We start from the raw sequence: 15,377 nt of genomic DNA, 5'->3' as shown, positions 1-15,377 counted from the left end.
TTTTTTGATGAATCTTCCAACTATATGGTTTTGACCAAAGATATACTACTCACAGACGACGGATGCAGCGCCAAGGTATAAGCTCACCGGACCTTCAGTCCAGGTGAGCTAATAACAAGCGGCTAAACAAATTGGCATGTGCATTTCCTATTTTTTTGTTTTTACAAAATACACTAAATCAATGTTACCAGGCAACAGATTCTTTAGAACTTTGATTTTCACTAAACAAATTACATAGAAGAGCCGTTTTAAAGCAACATGACGATTACAATATTTTTTTCTACATTTTTTCGACTTCTGCTCAATTGATATACATGTACTGTACATTCTCTACAATAAAGCACCTTCTCATAAAATGGTGTCTTGTATGAAAAGATCGCTGGTCTCGTACAATCACATCACTACCATTTTTCTTCTAGACACTGGATTTTAGCACTGTTGAAGCAACTGTGAAATTGATCATGTCAAACTGATATGATGAAGGACTTTTCAAAATTTCCTATGAAGCAAATTTTTACTATCTATTTTCCAAAATTCATAATAATGATATAGTCTGCATGCATGCTCCTTGAGCATTTGTAGGAACAATTTAAAGAAAGAAAAACAAATCAACGGGTTATATATAGTTCATATGTTAAAGTTCCTCGAGTTCACCCACATATAAATACCAGGTTGGTCTCCTTCCTTTCTTCAAAAAAAGCACTGAGAAAAGGAAAAAGATTTGTTTGAAACTGATTTTGAGAGGGAATAACTATTCTGTCTTTACCAGACTGTGAATTTTAATCACAGGTTGCAGTCGGGAAAAATTTCTCAGTCCCCTTAGGGGTCATATTCACACAAGTTCCATGTCACCTGAGGAAATCACACTGCTGTCCTCAACAGGTTTTTTCTCCTGTTGCTCATGAGAAATAGTTTTGATACGTTCACTGTCTGTGACGTTGGCTATGGAAATCACACGATTATAAGCCTTCCACTTCTGGCAAAGTCGTCCATACATTTTACACTGCACATACATGAAAACAAGGCCCCCAGTAAACCCGATGGCCACCACAATAAGTTTGGTCCAAAACGGCCAGTCCAGTGCTCCGGCCTCAACCTCTTCTGTTGTCCGATCGATGAGCACGTAAAGTGACCAGATGACGCACGTTATCGCCACCACGTGGAATGTGACAGAACAAGTAATCTTTCTTCGCTCCACTGTCGACATGTGGAGCCTTTCCCACTGAAAAAAATCACAGGAAACAAAACTTATTTTAAACAGAATAAGAAATTTTGTCAAATTACGGTCCTTCACAGGATGCAGTGATTTTCTTACCCTTATTTAACAAGGCCGTACCTTTTCTTTTGGGAAGGTACCATGTTGTTGTTTGAAGAAATATTATCAACAGATCTCGTTCTATGTGTAATTTAGCTTCAATAAATAGAATCTACTGGCATTATTACATATGCTTGTGAAACATTACGTGAAATAATTTGGATCAACATTTCTTCATACCAGTTGATATACAGGGACACTTAAACAATTTCTGATTGGGAAAAAATGAACATGAAATTGAGAACAAAATTTCACTAGGGGAAAGGGCCTATATTCAGCCCCAAATATTTTGCACCCAAAACAAGAGATCCCAGAGGGATCTTGGCGCCCACCATTGAATGATATCTTTATAGGTTCCATGTCAGATTGATCTTCTCTCTATTTTTCCCTTCCTCTTACTAATCTGGGAACCTATATATGAAATTTGAGATTTAGCGATAATGGCTGTCTGTCAGCCATGTTTTTAAATTGGTCCCAAAATGCAATACGAGGGACCAAGGGGAATCTACACATGAAATTTGAGAAAGATCATTTCAGTACCTTCTGAAAAATAGCGATAACAAACTTCAATTATCAAAATCTGAGATGGCTGCCTGTTGGCCATGTTGTTTTCAGATTGGTTCCAAAATGCAATATGCATAACTAGGGACTAAGGGCAACCTATGTACGAAATTTCAGAAAGATCCCTTCAGTACTTTCTGAGAAATAGCGTTAACAAGAATTGCTTATGGAGGGACGGACGACGGACCAGACGCAGGGCGATTTGAATAGTACGTACACCATCTGATGTGGGCTAAAAATCACTGGGATGTGAAACAAATATCAAACTTGACCAACACTTTTATTTTTTCCAATTGAGAGGTATGTGGGTTTCTATTCTAATACTCACTTGTATAAATGGTTTGACCTTTGAGGTCATTTTGTATTCGTATTTGCAGAGTTCGCAGGACGTTTTGTCCGAGCTCTTTATCCACTTCTGTAGGCAAGCCTGGTGGACATATTTCATACTTCCTGAACAAAGACATGGTGCCACAAGCGGGGAATCTTCTTCCTGATCCAAGATGTCGCATTGACAGATCCGACATAAGTCTCCCCCTGAGGACATCATGGACAGCTGGGTTTCACATCGCTCCGACAGCTTCGGCGTCGGAGATTCTAGGTGGTGAGTTTCCTGTAAGACACAAAACATGGAGAATATCAGGAAAAGGAAAGGTTTTTCACAATTTCTTAAAACTTAAGATTGAAATCTTCACTGTCACCAAGATTCAAATTGCAAAAGCCAAAGATTACATTTTTCAATTTCAAGGGGAGATAACCTCATGCAGGTATCGGCCATACTGTCTTGTTGTGACAGTATAACAGTACAACATAATTAGGGTTTTTGCATCATGAAAACAGCCAATGTTTCATTACAGTTACAGTTTAAAAGAAAGCATTTGCAAATAAGACCTGGCAAAAAAAAAAAAAAAAAATGCTAACGGTAACCATATTTTTGTAATTTGATTTGGAGGGAAAAGTAGTGCCCCTCTTCTGTTAGGTTTAGCTTGAAGTTTAAGAGTAGTTCCATTCCTAGGGAATCATTAATTCTTGAACATCACCATTCAAACCATTGAAAGCTTTATTGGGTCTGTCACTAAAAAATTTAACTTACATCAACTTGATAAATGTAAGCTTTGTTTGTTTTTGTTTAACGTCCTATTAACAGCCAGGGTCATTTAAGGACGTGCCAGGTTTGGAGGTGGAGGAAAGCCGGAGTACCCAGAGAAAAACCACCAGCCTACGGTCAGTACCTGGCAACTGCTCCACGTCGGTTTCGAACTCGCAACCTAGAGGTCGAGGGCTAGTGATAAAGTGTTCGGACACCTTAACCACTCGGCCAGCACGGCCCCTAAACATATGTATTTTTTCTTACATAAACCGTTCTTCATAAATGGATTGATAATCTTCTTTTTTTTTTTCAATTTCTCAAAAAAGAAATCCTACACTTAACTTGAAAACAAAGACAACTTGAATTAACAATTACCACTGTCCTGTCCTAGAATTTTTACCGATTTACTTGATACATGTATTCTGTTTACTCAGGTACCTTAATGAAGTTTAACAGTGGTAATGTACTCTAGGAAATAGGAAAAATGTAACATATACAAGTCCATTAAACACATAATCCGATATAAATACCACCATACTTATCCACAAATAAGCTCCTGTCCACAAATAAGCCCATGTACAGAAATAAGTCCTTCCCCACAAATAAACCCCTGTCCACAAATAAGCCTATGTACGGAAATACGTCCTTCCCCACAAATAAGCCCCTGTCCACAAATAAGTGCCTGCTTACAAATAATTCCCTGACCACAAATAAGTCCCTGCTTACAAATAATTCCCTGTCAACAAATAAGTCCCTGCATACAAATAATTCCCTGTCAACAAATAAGTCCCTGCTTACAAATAAGCCCCTGTCCACAAATAAATGCCTGCTTACAAATAAGTCCCTGTTCACAAATAAGTCCCTGTCCAAAAATAAGCCCCTGTCCACAAATAAGTCCCTGCTTACAAATTAGTCCCTGTTCACAAATATTAAATAAGTCCTTACCCACAAATAAGCACCAGTAGTAATAGTAAGCTAGAGTGATTCACAAATAAGCCCTCCCCAGTTTAACACTTAGGAAAGGGAATTATTTGAGGATAAATATGGTATTGTAGCACCACATGATGTTCATTTTATCCCGCAGACATCAATGGAGATGTGTCAAGCACAATGAAGCCTGTGGTGTCTCCTTATATCATGTTCATGACCTTGAATGTTTACGTTACATCCTAGTGTGACGGTCAATGAGAATTAGACAGACATGATATCTTGGTAATATTTCCGGGAGATTTAATTTCGCTATAAATCTTGTATTTGTGATCATTAAATACTGTACAAAAATAAATACTCAGAGAATAGCTTTATTGTCAATTATAACATTGTATATGTTGATATATGTATAACACATTCACATATATAGAACTAGAATTATCAGTTTTAATTAACATGTCAGTCACAATTAAATGAAAAGTCTATTTATTGCACAGTAACAAAATATGCAGACTAACTTATATATATGCAAAGTTTGATAAAAAAATATAAAAAATATTTCAGAGTCTAGATCACAATCGTATACTTTGTTATCAAGTTGAATTGCTAGAAAATATCGAAATGAAAATCAAAACCAAAACTTGAAAAATTTTCTGTGAACTGATAATGTACAAAGGTTTTTTAAGTTTGTGCAATAAGACTATCAGGGTTTAAAACATATCAAGCTAACCTTTAATCTATTTTTCATTAACAAATTTTTTTTTTAAAATATTATAGGTATGGTTTTAAAATTAGAAATCACAATATGAAAATAAGTGGAAATGTAGGTGCATGTTTAGCCCAGTAGACTCTGAAATTGAAAAACATACAAAAAATAATATTACCACTGTGACAAATTCCATCATACATGTAGCACATGTTAGCTTATTTTTACTGAGAATTATATTGGCTTATTTCCTGTATGGACTTATTCCAGGTATGGACTTATCCTAGGTATGAGCTTATTGCCTGTTGAAAAGGAAAACCGGAATGGTAATTCAAAGCATGTCATCTAAATGAAATCGAATAAACATTTCAAATTATCATTCAAACATTTTACCGACCTGGACTTGCAAGGGTTGTACGTCGTTTTGCCGTGATCGCTCCGAATAAATTAAAACATTTGTAACTGGTTCGTTCCAGAACATAGTATACTTCATCATCTTTCTCTTTTGATAGAAAAGAAATCCGGGTGAAGAAAATATGTGTACGTGTAAAATAAAACTCCAAAAAACCACACGGCATATATCACATTTCTGAGGTGTTCTCAAAATAAACACTTTTTTTTTGGTAGAGACTTCCTAATCAGTAAATACACGATTGAAATTAAAATCAAATGTAAATCAAAATCCGATATAAGATATTGATTGCAAGTATTTGCATAAATTTTGAATTAGAAACCTGCAATCATGGACTGCATGCTAATGAGATATATGTATATACCTAACAGGTAGAATAATCTACATGGATTGGTTGCTATCTACTTCATAAGTTTTAATACTTATCTTATAGCCTTACCTCAGAATGTCTCTTATATAAAAGAAATCTACACCTGGCCACTTGCCAATATGTCGTAAAATATTTTGAAAAATGTCAGATCATAATTTTCAAAATATACAACACTCAGAATCAAACTACATGTACTGCATTTTCTAAATGTCCTTGATACTAGGGGTCAAGTACATAGACATACGACTGACGATTTACTGGACGCAGATAGGATTATCGGTCAGTTTAAATCTTGACCACTATTTTATACAAATACACCGAAGATAAAACGCCATGGTTTTATATATTTATGACTGAACTGTGACTTAGAACAACAAAATCCACTTTTTCATCAATCTGATACCAGTGGTATCTTTCCTTTTATCATGTACAATATTTTCATAATTCATTTTCATGAATCCGGTATTCAGACCCTCCCCTAATTAAAGGCATAAATCCAATGCCTAGGCCATGATAAGAAGAAGGAGAAACAGATACAGGTTTATTTACATGTATATATATGTTTACTTATTTAGCATTTTCATTCAAGTGTATTATTACCAACATGAATTTTTATATACCGTATTTATCCTCAAATATTACCCCGGACTCCCCTTAAGGTAGAATGGTTTAGTACCATATTTACCCTCAAATGAGCCCCCTAAATATTCAAATAAAAATGATGCTCCTGCAACTTACATATTTAATTTTAAAAAAGTAACAAACGAAAAATTCTAACACAATTTGGCTATAATTTTCACATGAGTAACATTTGGTCAAGTCTGACTTGACTGAAGTTTGTTCCACTTCTTCAGAAATGCAATTGTATTTATCATTATATTTTTACTGCTGGTGTCCGACAGGGCTGCTTCTTCAATGATGTATAATTTGAACGATTTTTCTATCAATAATCATTGCTTATGAACAATACTTACATATAAAGACTTAAGAAATTCTATATCTGAAATCTATTTCAAAACATTCACATCGGACACGAAAAAAAGATTTGGTTAATTAAACACTTGATGACAAAATCAATGCTAATATTCAGTGCATATGTAACACTAGACGACACACCATTTCATATATTCAACAGGTAAACTTTACCTGAATAACGGGCGTGGCCAATCAGAACAAAGCATTTTCTATTCTTAAGCCGCAATTCCAGTTTATGATTCAATTTAATTTCATGCTTAAATAATCATTTTGTGTACACGTACCTATAAATATATTTCAATTCATGTCCAGCTACAGATGTAAAATGCAACCTATTTTGTGATCCCTAATAAAATCCAACTAAGAGTAATAAGCATAATAATAACTCTTTTTGGGATGTTGGTCCTGAGGGTCCTTGCTATTGGGACATTTAGTGTGGTTTAGGAAAAATTGGAAAATACTTGCTTAATAAACTGAACAAGCTAGCAACGTTAACACTAATATACAACAACAGGTAGTTTATCAAGCGACTGAGTTTTGTTTTGTTGCACTTTATAAAAGTGAACAGAACAATTGAGTCATTCCTTAGATGCTTATTCCAATATAAACTTTAACTTAACCTTTTGTTTTTCATATACATTGTTCTACATGTAAATTCAAAAACAGGAATTTCAGATTTAAAATTTGGAAAATAATCCCATATAATTTTACAATGGGAATGGTCTGAATTTCGGACCCAAAAATCAGGGTTAAAAAACAATGCTTATAAGTTGTGTCTTATATCAAATATGAAATACTGATACATGTAGGTACTGCCTCAACACACAAGTACAAAGTCACAAATGTCAATTATGTCTAACAAGAGGCCCAACGGGCCTTAACGGTCACCTGAGATTTGAAATATTTCAGTTAATTTAATTGACCCTTTTTGGCCCCACCCATCAGTCCTTGGGGAAAGTCAGGGCCAACATGTGCATATTAAGCTGTCGTCCCTTGCTGATAATTTTAAGAAAGTTAAAATGAATTCCAATAGACATAAAACAAATGCTTGTCAAAGATATGAATTCCCTATATAAACTATCGCAAAGTTTACCCTCTCCCAAGGGGCAAATGTGAAACCCCAGGGTCATGAAATTCACAATTCAAGTAAAACACCAGCAAACCATTCCTTCTATGAAAAGTTTTTGATTCTATCTTATATAGGTATTGAGAATAGGATTTTGAAATTTCAGTCAATTTGACACTTTTTAGCCCCGCCCGTCAGCCCCTGGGGGTCAGTCAGGGCCAACATATGTGTACTATCAAACTGTTATCCAACGCTGATGATGTTAACCAGGTTTGAATAAATTCCAATACAAATCCAACAAATAATAGCCAAAAATGTGATTTCCCTATATAAACTATAGTAAAGTTTACCCCCTCCCCAGGGGCAAAACGCGAGACCCCTGTGTCATTAAATTCACAATTTTGGTAAAGCACCATAAGACCCTTCCATCTATGGAGATTTTTTGATTCTACCAAATATGAGAGTAGAGAAGAAGATTTTTGAAATTTCAGTCGATTTGACCCTTTTTAGCCCCGCCAATCAGCCCCTGGGGGTCAGTCAGGGCCAACATTTCCATACCATCAAAATGTTATCCTATGGTGATAATGTTGACCAGGTTAGAATGAGTTCCAATACAAATCCAACAAACAAGAGGCCCAGAGGGCCTGTATCGCTCACCTGGTTTCATGATATATGAAACAAGAACTATGCTTAAGTATATTTGCCACTGGTATTGCTATGTCAATATATCATAGGTATTTCATATGGTTACATGAACATTGTTTTCATTGAAATTCTAAAAATGTCAATTTAGCCAAATTGATCCCTTTTGGCCCCCCGGGGGTCAGCCCCACCAATTGTACAATTTTGAATCTCTACCTCAAGGGATGCTACCAGGCGAATATGAGCGATATATATTTATTCATTGCTTAGTTTCAGAGAAGAAGTTGTTTATATCAATTTAGGCAAATTGACCCCTTCTGGCCCGCCCCTCAGCCCTCAGGGGGGTCAGCCCTATCATTTGTACAATTTTGAATCCCTACCCCAAGGGGATATTACCAGTCAAATATGTGAGATATCCATTGCTTAGTTTCAGAGGAGAAGTCGTTTATATCAATCTAGCCAAACTGGCCCTTTTTGGCCCCGCCCCTAAGACACCCAGGGGGTTAGCCCCACCATTTGTACAATTTTGAATTCCTACCCCAAGTAGGTGCTACAAGGCAAATACGTGAGATATCCATTGCATAGTTTCAGAGGAGAAGTTGTTTATATCAATTTAGCCAAATTGACCCTGTTTGGCCCTGCCCCTCAGTGCCCCGGGGGTCAGCCCCACCACTTATACAATTTTGAGTTCCCACTCAATGGTGATGCTACCAGGCAAATATGAGCGATATCCATTGCTCAGTTTCAGAGAAGAAGTCGTTTATATCAATAGAGCCCAATTGACCCCATTTGGCCCCGCCCCTCAGGCCCCTGGGGGATCAGCCCCATCATTTGTACAATTTTGAATCCCCACCACATAGTGATGCTACCAGGCAAATATGAGCCATATCCAATGCTCGGTTTCAGAGAAGAAGTCGGTTATATCAATATAGCCCGATTGACCTCATTTGGCCCCGCCCCAGAGGCCCCCAGGGGGTCAGCCCCATCATTTGTACAATTTTGAATCCCCACCCCATAGTGATGCTACCAAGCAAATATGAGCGATATCCATTGCTTGGTTTCAGAGAAGAAGTCGTTTATATCAAAATAGCTAAATTGACCCCTTTTGGCCCCGCCCCAGAGGCCCCCAGGGGATCAGCCCCATCATTTGTACAATTTTGAGTCCCCTACCCATAGGGATGCTTCTGACCAAATTTGGTGAAATTCCAATCAGCGGTTATGAAGAAGAAGTCAAATAAGTCAATTGTTGACGGACGGACGGACGGACGGACGACGGACGGACGACGGACGACGGACGCCACGGTATGGCATAAGCTCACCTTGGTCCTTCGGACCAGGTGAGCTAATAATAGTCAAAAATGTGATTTCCCTATATAAACTATAGTAAAGTTAACCCCCTCCCCAGGGGGCAAACATGAAACCCCAGGGTAATAAAATTCAAAATTTTGGTAAAGCATCATAAGGACCTTCCATCTATGTAGAGTTTTTGATTCTACCAAATAAGAGAGTAGAGATGAAGATTTTTGAAATTTCAGTCAATTTGATACTTTTTAGCCCCGCCCATCAGCCCCTGGGGGTCAGTCAGGGCCAACATATGCATACTATCAAACAGTTATCCAACACTGATAATATTAACCAGATAAGAAAAATTTCCAATACAAATCCAATAAATAATAGTCAAAAATGTGATTTCTCTATATAAACTATATATATAACCCCAGGGTCATGCAATTCACAATTTTGGTAAAGCACCACAAGACCCTTTCATCTATAAAGAGTGTTTGACTCCACCATATCTGAGAGTAGAGAAGAAGATTTTTGAAGTTTTAGTCAATTTGACCCTTTTTGGCCCCACCCCTCAGGCCCCTGGGGGGTGGGGACCATATAATTCACAATTTTGGTTGACCTTTAGCCATAGAAACTTTCTGCCAAATTTCATTGAATTTTGTTCAGTGATTTTGGAGAAGAAGTCGAAAATGTAAAAAGTTTACGGACGCACGACGGACGACGACGGACAAAAGGCGATTAGAATAGGTCACTTGAGACTTCGTCTCAGGTGACCTAAAAATGTTGTACATAATATGTTATGAATTAAGTTTCTGAAGAAAAATAATTGCTTTTATCAATAAAATTTTTGTTATAATATTGAACAAATTCAGTGTGGGATAACAATGTTTCAAAACGTTTGAAAGAAAACTGTTGTTGTCTGTACAAAATCCTGATGCACTGACAACCAGACCAGCTGATTCTAGTATGACAGACAGACAACCTGATTCTAGTTAGACAGACAGACAACCTGATTCTAGTCAGACAGACAGACAACCTGATTCTAGTCAGACAGACAGACAACCTGATTCTAGTCGGACAGACAGACAACCTGATTCTAGTCAGACAGACAACCTGATTCTAGTCAGACAGACAGACAACCTGATTCTAGTTAGACAGACAGTCAACCTGATTCTAGTCAGACAGACAGACAACCTGATTCTAGTTAGACAGACAACCTGATTCTAGTCAGACAGACAGACAACCTGATTCTAGTTAGACAGACAGAAACCTGATTCTAGTTAGACAGACAGACAACCTGATTCTAGTCAGACAGACAGACAACCTGATTCTAGTCAGACAGACAGACAACCTGATTCTAGTTAGACAGACAGACCAGCTGATTCTAGTTAGACAGACAGACAGCCTGATTCTAGTCAGACAGATAGACAACCTGATTCTAGTCAGACAGACAGACAACCTGATTCTAGTCAGACAGACAGACAACCTGATTCTAGTCAGACAGACAGACAACCTGATTCTAGTTAGACAGACAGATCAGCTGATTCTAGTCAGACAGACAGACAACCTGATTCTAGTCAGACAGACAGACAACCTGATTCTAGTCAGACAGACAGACAACCTGATTCTAGTCAGACAGACAACCTGATTCTAGTCAGACAGACAGACAACCTGATTCTAGTCAGACAGACAGACAACCTGATTCTAGTCAGACAGACAGACAACCTGATTCTAGTCGGACAGACAGACAACCTGATTCTAGTCAGATAGACAGACAACCTGATTCTAGTCGGACAGACAGACAACCTGATTCTAGTCAGATAGACAGAAAACCTGATTCTAGTCAGACAGACAGACAACCTGATTCTAGTCAGATAGACAGACAACCTGATTCTAGTCAGACAGACAGACAACCTGATTCTAGTCAGACAGACAGACAACCTGATTCTAGTCAGATAGACAGACAACCTGATTCTAGTCAGACAGACAGACAACCTGATTCTAGTCAGACAGACAGACAACCTGATTCTAGTCAGACAGACAGACAACCTGATTCCATATAAACATAGAACTTATTCCTAGCCCAGGCAAACCTGATTAGTCCCAGGGTAGAAATAAATTTTAGTTAAAGACGACCTTATCGATCCGGCACTAGAAGGTATTTGATTACATATTAGACAGACAGAAGATTCTGTAAACATCAGACATGCCTTTTTAGCACAGCCACAAGCCCTGGTCCAGTTAGCAGACAAACCTATTCATCAAACTGACACCCTGATTCAAACAAAAGAATGAATTCAATAAATAAATAATTAAACAAACCTGATCTAGTCAACATAAACAACCTGAATTTAGTCAGCCCCCAGGGAAACTGAACCTAGTTAGAAAACAAATTGTTGTAATCACCAGACCCATCTATAAAGAGTGTTGATTCCAGCATATCTGAGAGTAGAGAAGAAGATTTTGAAGTTTTAGTCAATTTGGCCCTTTTTAGCCCCCGCCCATCAGCCCCTGGAGGTCAGTCAGGGCCAACATGTGCATGCCATCAAACTGTCATCCCATGCTGACAATGTTTACAAAATTAGAATGAATTCCAATAGAAATAAAATCAATTAAAGTCAAAAATGTGATTTCCCTATATAAACTATAGTAAAGTTTAGCCCCTCCCCAGGGACAAACGTGAAACCCCTGGGTCATGAAATTTACAATTTTGGTAAAGCACCTTAAGACCCTTCCATCTATGAAGAATGTTTGATTCCAGCATATCTGAGAGTAGAGAAGAAGATTTTTGAAGTTTTACACAATTTGACCCTTTTTGGCCCCGCCCCTCAGGCCCCTGGGGGGTGGGGACCATATAATTTACAATTTTGGTTGACCTTTAACCATAGAAGCTTACTGCCAAATTTCATAGAATTTGGTTGGTGGGTTTTGGAGAAGAAGTCGAAAATGTAAATTGTTTACGGACGCACGACGGACGACGCACGACGGACGACGCACGACGCACGACGACGGACAAAAGGGGATTAGAATAGGTCACTTGAGACTTTGTCTCAGGTGACCTAAAAATGTGATTTCCCTATATAAACTATAGTAAAGTTAACCCCCTCCCCAGGGGGCAAACATGAAACCCCAGGGTAATAAAATTCACAATTTTGGTAAAGCATCATAAGGACCTTCCATCTATGTAGATTCCATCTATGTAGAGTTTTTGATTCTACCAAATAAGAGAGTAGAGATGAAGATTTTTGAAATTTCAGTCAATTTGATACTTTTTAGCCCCGCCCATCAGCCCCTGGGGGTCAGTCAGGGCCAACATATGCATACTATCAAAGAGTTATCCAACACTGATAATATTAACCAGATAAGAAAAATTTCCAATACAAATCCAATAAATAATAGTCAAAAATGTGATTTCTCTATATAAACTATATATATAACCCCAGGGTCATGCAATTCACAATTTTGGTAAAGCACCACAAGACCCTTTCATCTATAAAGAGTGTTTGACTCCACCATATCTGAGAGTAGAGAAGAAGATCTTTGAAGTTTAAGTCAATTTGACCCTTTTGGCCCCACCCCTCAGGCCCCTGGGGGGTGGGGACCATATAATTCACAATTTTGGTTGACCTTTAGCCATAGAAACTTTCTGCCAAATTTCATTGAATTTTGTTCAGTGATTTTGGAGAAGAAGTCGAAAATGTAAAAAGTTTACGGACGCACGACGGATGACGACGGACAAAAGGCGATTAGAATAGGTCACTTGAGACTTCGTCTCAGGTGACCTAAAAATGTTGTACATAATATGTTATGAATTAAGTTTCTGAAGAAAAATAATTGCTTTTATCTATCAATAAAATTTTTGTTATAATATTGAACAAATTCAGTGTGGGATAACAATGTTTCGAAACGTTTGAAAGAAAACTGTTGTTGTCTGTACAAAATCCTGATGCACTGACAGACAGACCAGCTGATTCCAGTATGACAGACAGACCAGCTGATTCCAGTATGACAGACAGACAACCTGATTCTAGTTAGACAGACAGACAACCTGATTCTAGTTAGACAGACAGACCAGCTGATTCCAGTATGACAGACAGACCAGCTGATTCCAGTATGACAGACAGACCAGCTGATTCCAGTATGACAGACAGACAACCTGATTCTAGTCGGACAGACAGACAACCTGATTCTAGTTAGACAGACAGACAACCTGATTCTAGTTAGACAGACAGACAACCTGATTCTAGTCGGACAGACAGACCAGCTGATTCCAGTATGACAGACAGACAACCTGATTCTAGTCGGACAGACAGACAACCTGATTCTAGTCAGACAGACAGACAACCTGCTTCCAGTCAGATAGACAGACAACCTGCTTCTAGTCAGATAGACAGACAACCTGCTTCTAGTCAGACAGACAGACAACCTGATTCTAGTTAGACAGACAGACAACCTGCTTCTAGTTAGACAGACAGACAACCTGATTCTAGTCAGACAGACAAACTGCTTCCAGTCAGACAGACAGACAACCTGATTCTAGTTAGACAGAAAGACAACCTGATTCTAGTTAGACAGACAGACAACCTGATTCTAGTCAGACAGACAGACAACCTGCTTCCAGTCAGACAGACAGACAACCTGATTCTAGTCGGACAGACAGACAACCTGATTCTAGTCGGACAGACAGACAACCTGCTTCTAGTCAGACAGACAGACAAACTGCTTCCAGTCAGACAGACAGACAACCTGTCTAGTTAGACAGAAAGACAACCTGATTCTAGTTAGACAGACAGACAACCTGATTCTAGTCAGACAGACAGACAACCTGCTTCCAGTCGGACAGACAGACAACCTGATTCTAGTCGGACAGACAGACAACCTGATTCTAGTCGGACAGACAGACAACCTGCTTCTAGTCAGACAGACAGACAACCTGCTTCTAGTCAGATAGACAGACAACCTGCTTCTAGTCAGACAGACAGACAACCTGATTCTAGTCAGACAGACAGACAACCTGATTCTAGTCAGACAGACAGACAACCTGATTCTAGTCAGACAGACAGACAACCTGCTTCCAGTCAGATAGACAGACAACCTGCTTCTAGTCAGATAGACAGACAACCTGCTTCTAGTCAGACAGACAGACAACCTGATTCTAGTTAGACAGACAGACAACCTGCTTCTAGTTAGACAGACAGACAACCTGATTCTAGTCAGACAGACAGACAAACTGCTTCCAGTCAGACAGACAGACAACCTGATTCTAGTTAGACAGAAAGACAACCTGATTCTAGTTAGACAGACAGACAACCTGATTCTAGTCAGACAGACAGACAACCTGCTTCCAGTCAGACAGACAGACAACCTGATTCTAGTTAGACAGACAGACAACCTGATTCTAGTTAGACAGACAGACAACCTGATTCTAGTCAGACAGACAGACAACCTGATTCTAGTCAGACAGACAGACAGACAACCTGCTTCTAGTTAGACAGACAGACAACCTGATTCTAGTTAGACAGACAGACAACCTGATTCTAGTTAGACAGACAGACAACCTGATTCTAGTTAGATAGACATACAACTTGATTCTAGTCAGACAGACAGACAACCTGATTCTAGTCAGACAGACAGACAACCTGATTCTAGTCAGACAGACAGACAACCTGATTCTAGTCAGACAGACAGACAACCTGATTCTAGTTAGACAGACAGACAACCTGATTCTAGTTAGACAGACAGACAACCTGATTCTAGTCAGACAGACAGACAACCTGATTCTAGTTAGACAGACAGACAACCTGATTCTAGTCAGACAGATAGACAACCTGATTCTAGTCAGACAGACAGACAACCTGATTCTAGTCAGACAGACAGACAACCTGATTCTTGTCAGACAGACAGACAACCTGATTCTAGTTAGACAGACAGACAACCTGATTCTAGTCAGACAGACAGACAACCTGATTCTAGTCAGATAGACAGACAACCTGCTTCTAGTCAGACAGACAGACAACCTGATTCTA

General features: G+C 38.5%; 1 protein-coding gene across 2 annotated transcripts in view; it reads right to left on the bottom strand.

The window, feature by feature from the left end:
* LOC117338578 (E3 ubiquitin-protein ligase MARCH1-like) overlaps positions 1-15,377 on the bottom strand; it is a 33,502-nt gene continuing 18,125 nt past the window's right edge. For both annotated transcript variants that reach the window (XM_033899939.1, XM_033899946.1), the window contains exons 3-4: positions 2,205-2,486; positions 1-1,222 (exon numbers count right to left, since the gene is read on the bottom strand). In XM_033899939.1, coding sequence (XP_033755830.1) covers positions 833-1,222; positions 2,205-2,486 — 672 coding nt within the window. In that variant the 3' untranslated portion in view covers positions 1-832. The remainder of the gene's footprint in view (positions 1,223-2,204; positions 2,487-15,377) is intronic.

The sequence above is a fragment of the Pecten maximus genome, chromosome 1, assembly GCF_902652985.1.
Source record: "Pecten maximus chromosome 1, xPecMax1.1, whole genome shotgun sequence".
In the NCBI taxonomy this organism is placed as follows: Eukaryota; Metazoa; Mollusca; class Bivalvia; order Pectinida; family Pectinidae; genus Pecten; species Pecten maximus.
This window is presented reverse-complemented; position numbering and strand designations above follow the sequence as displayed.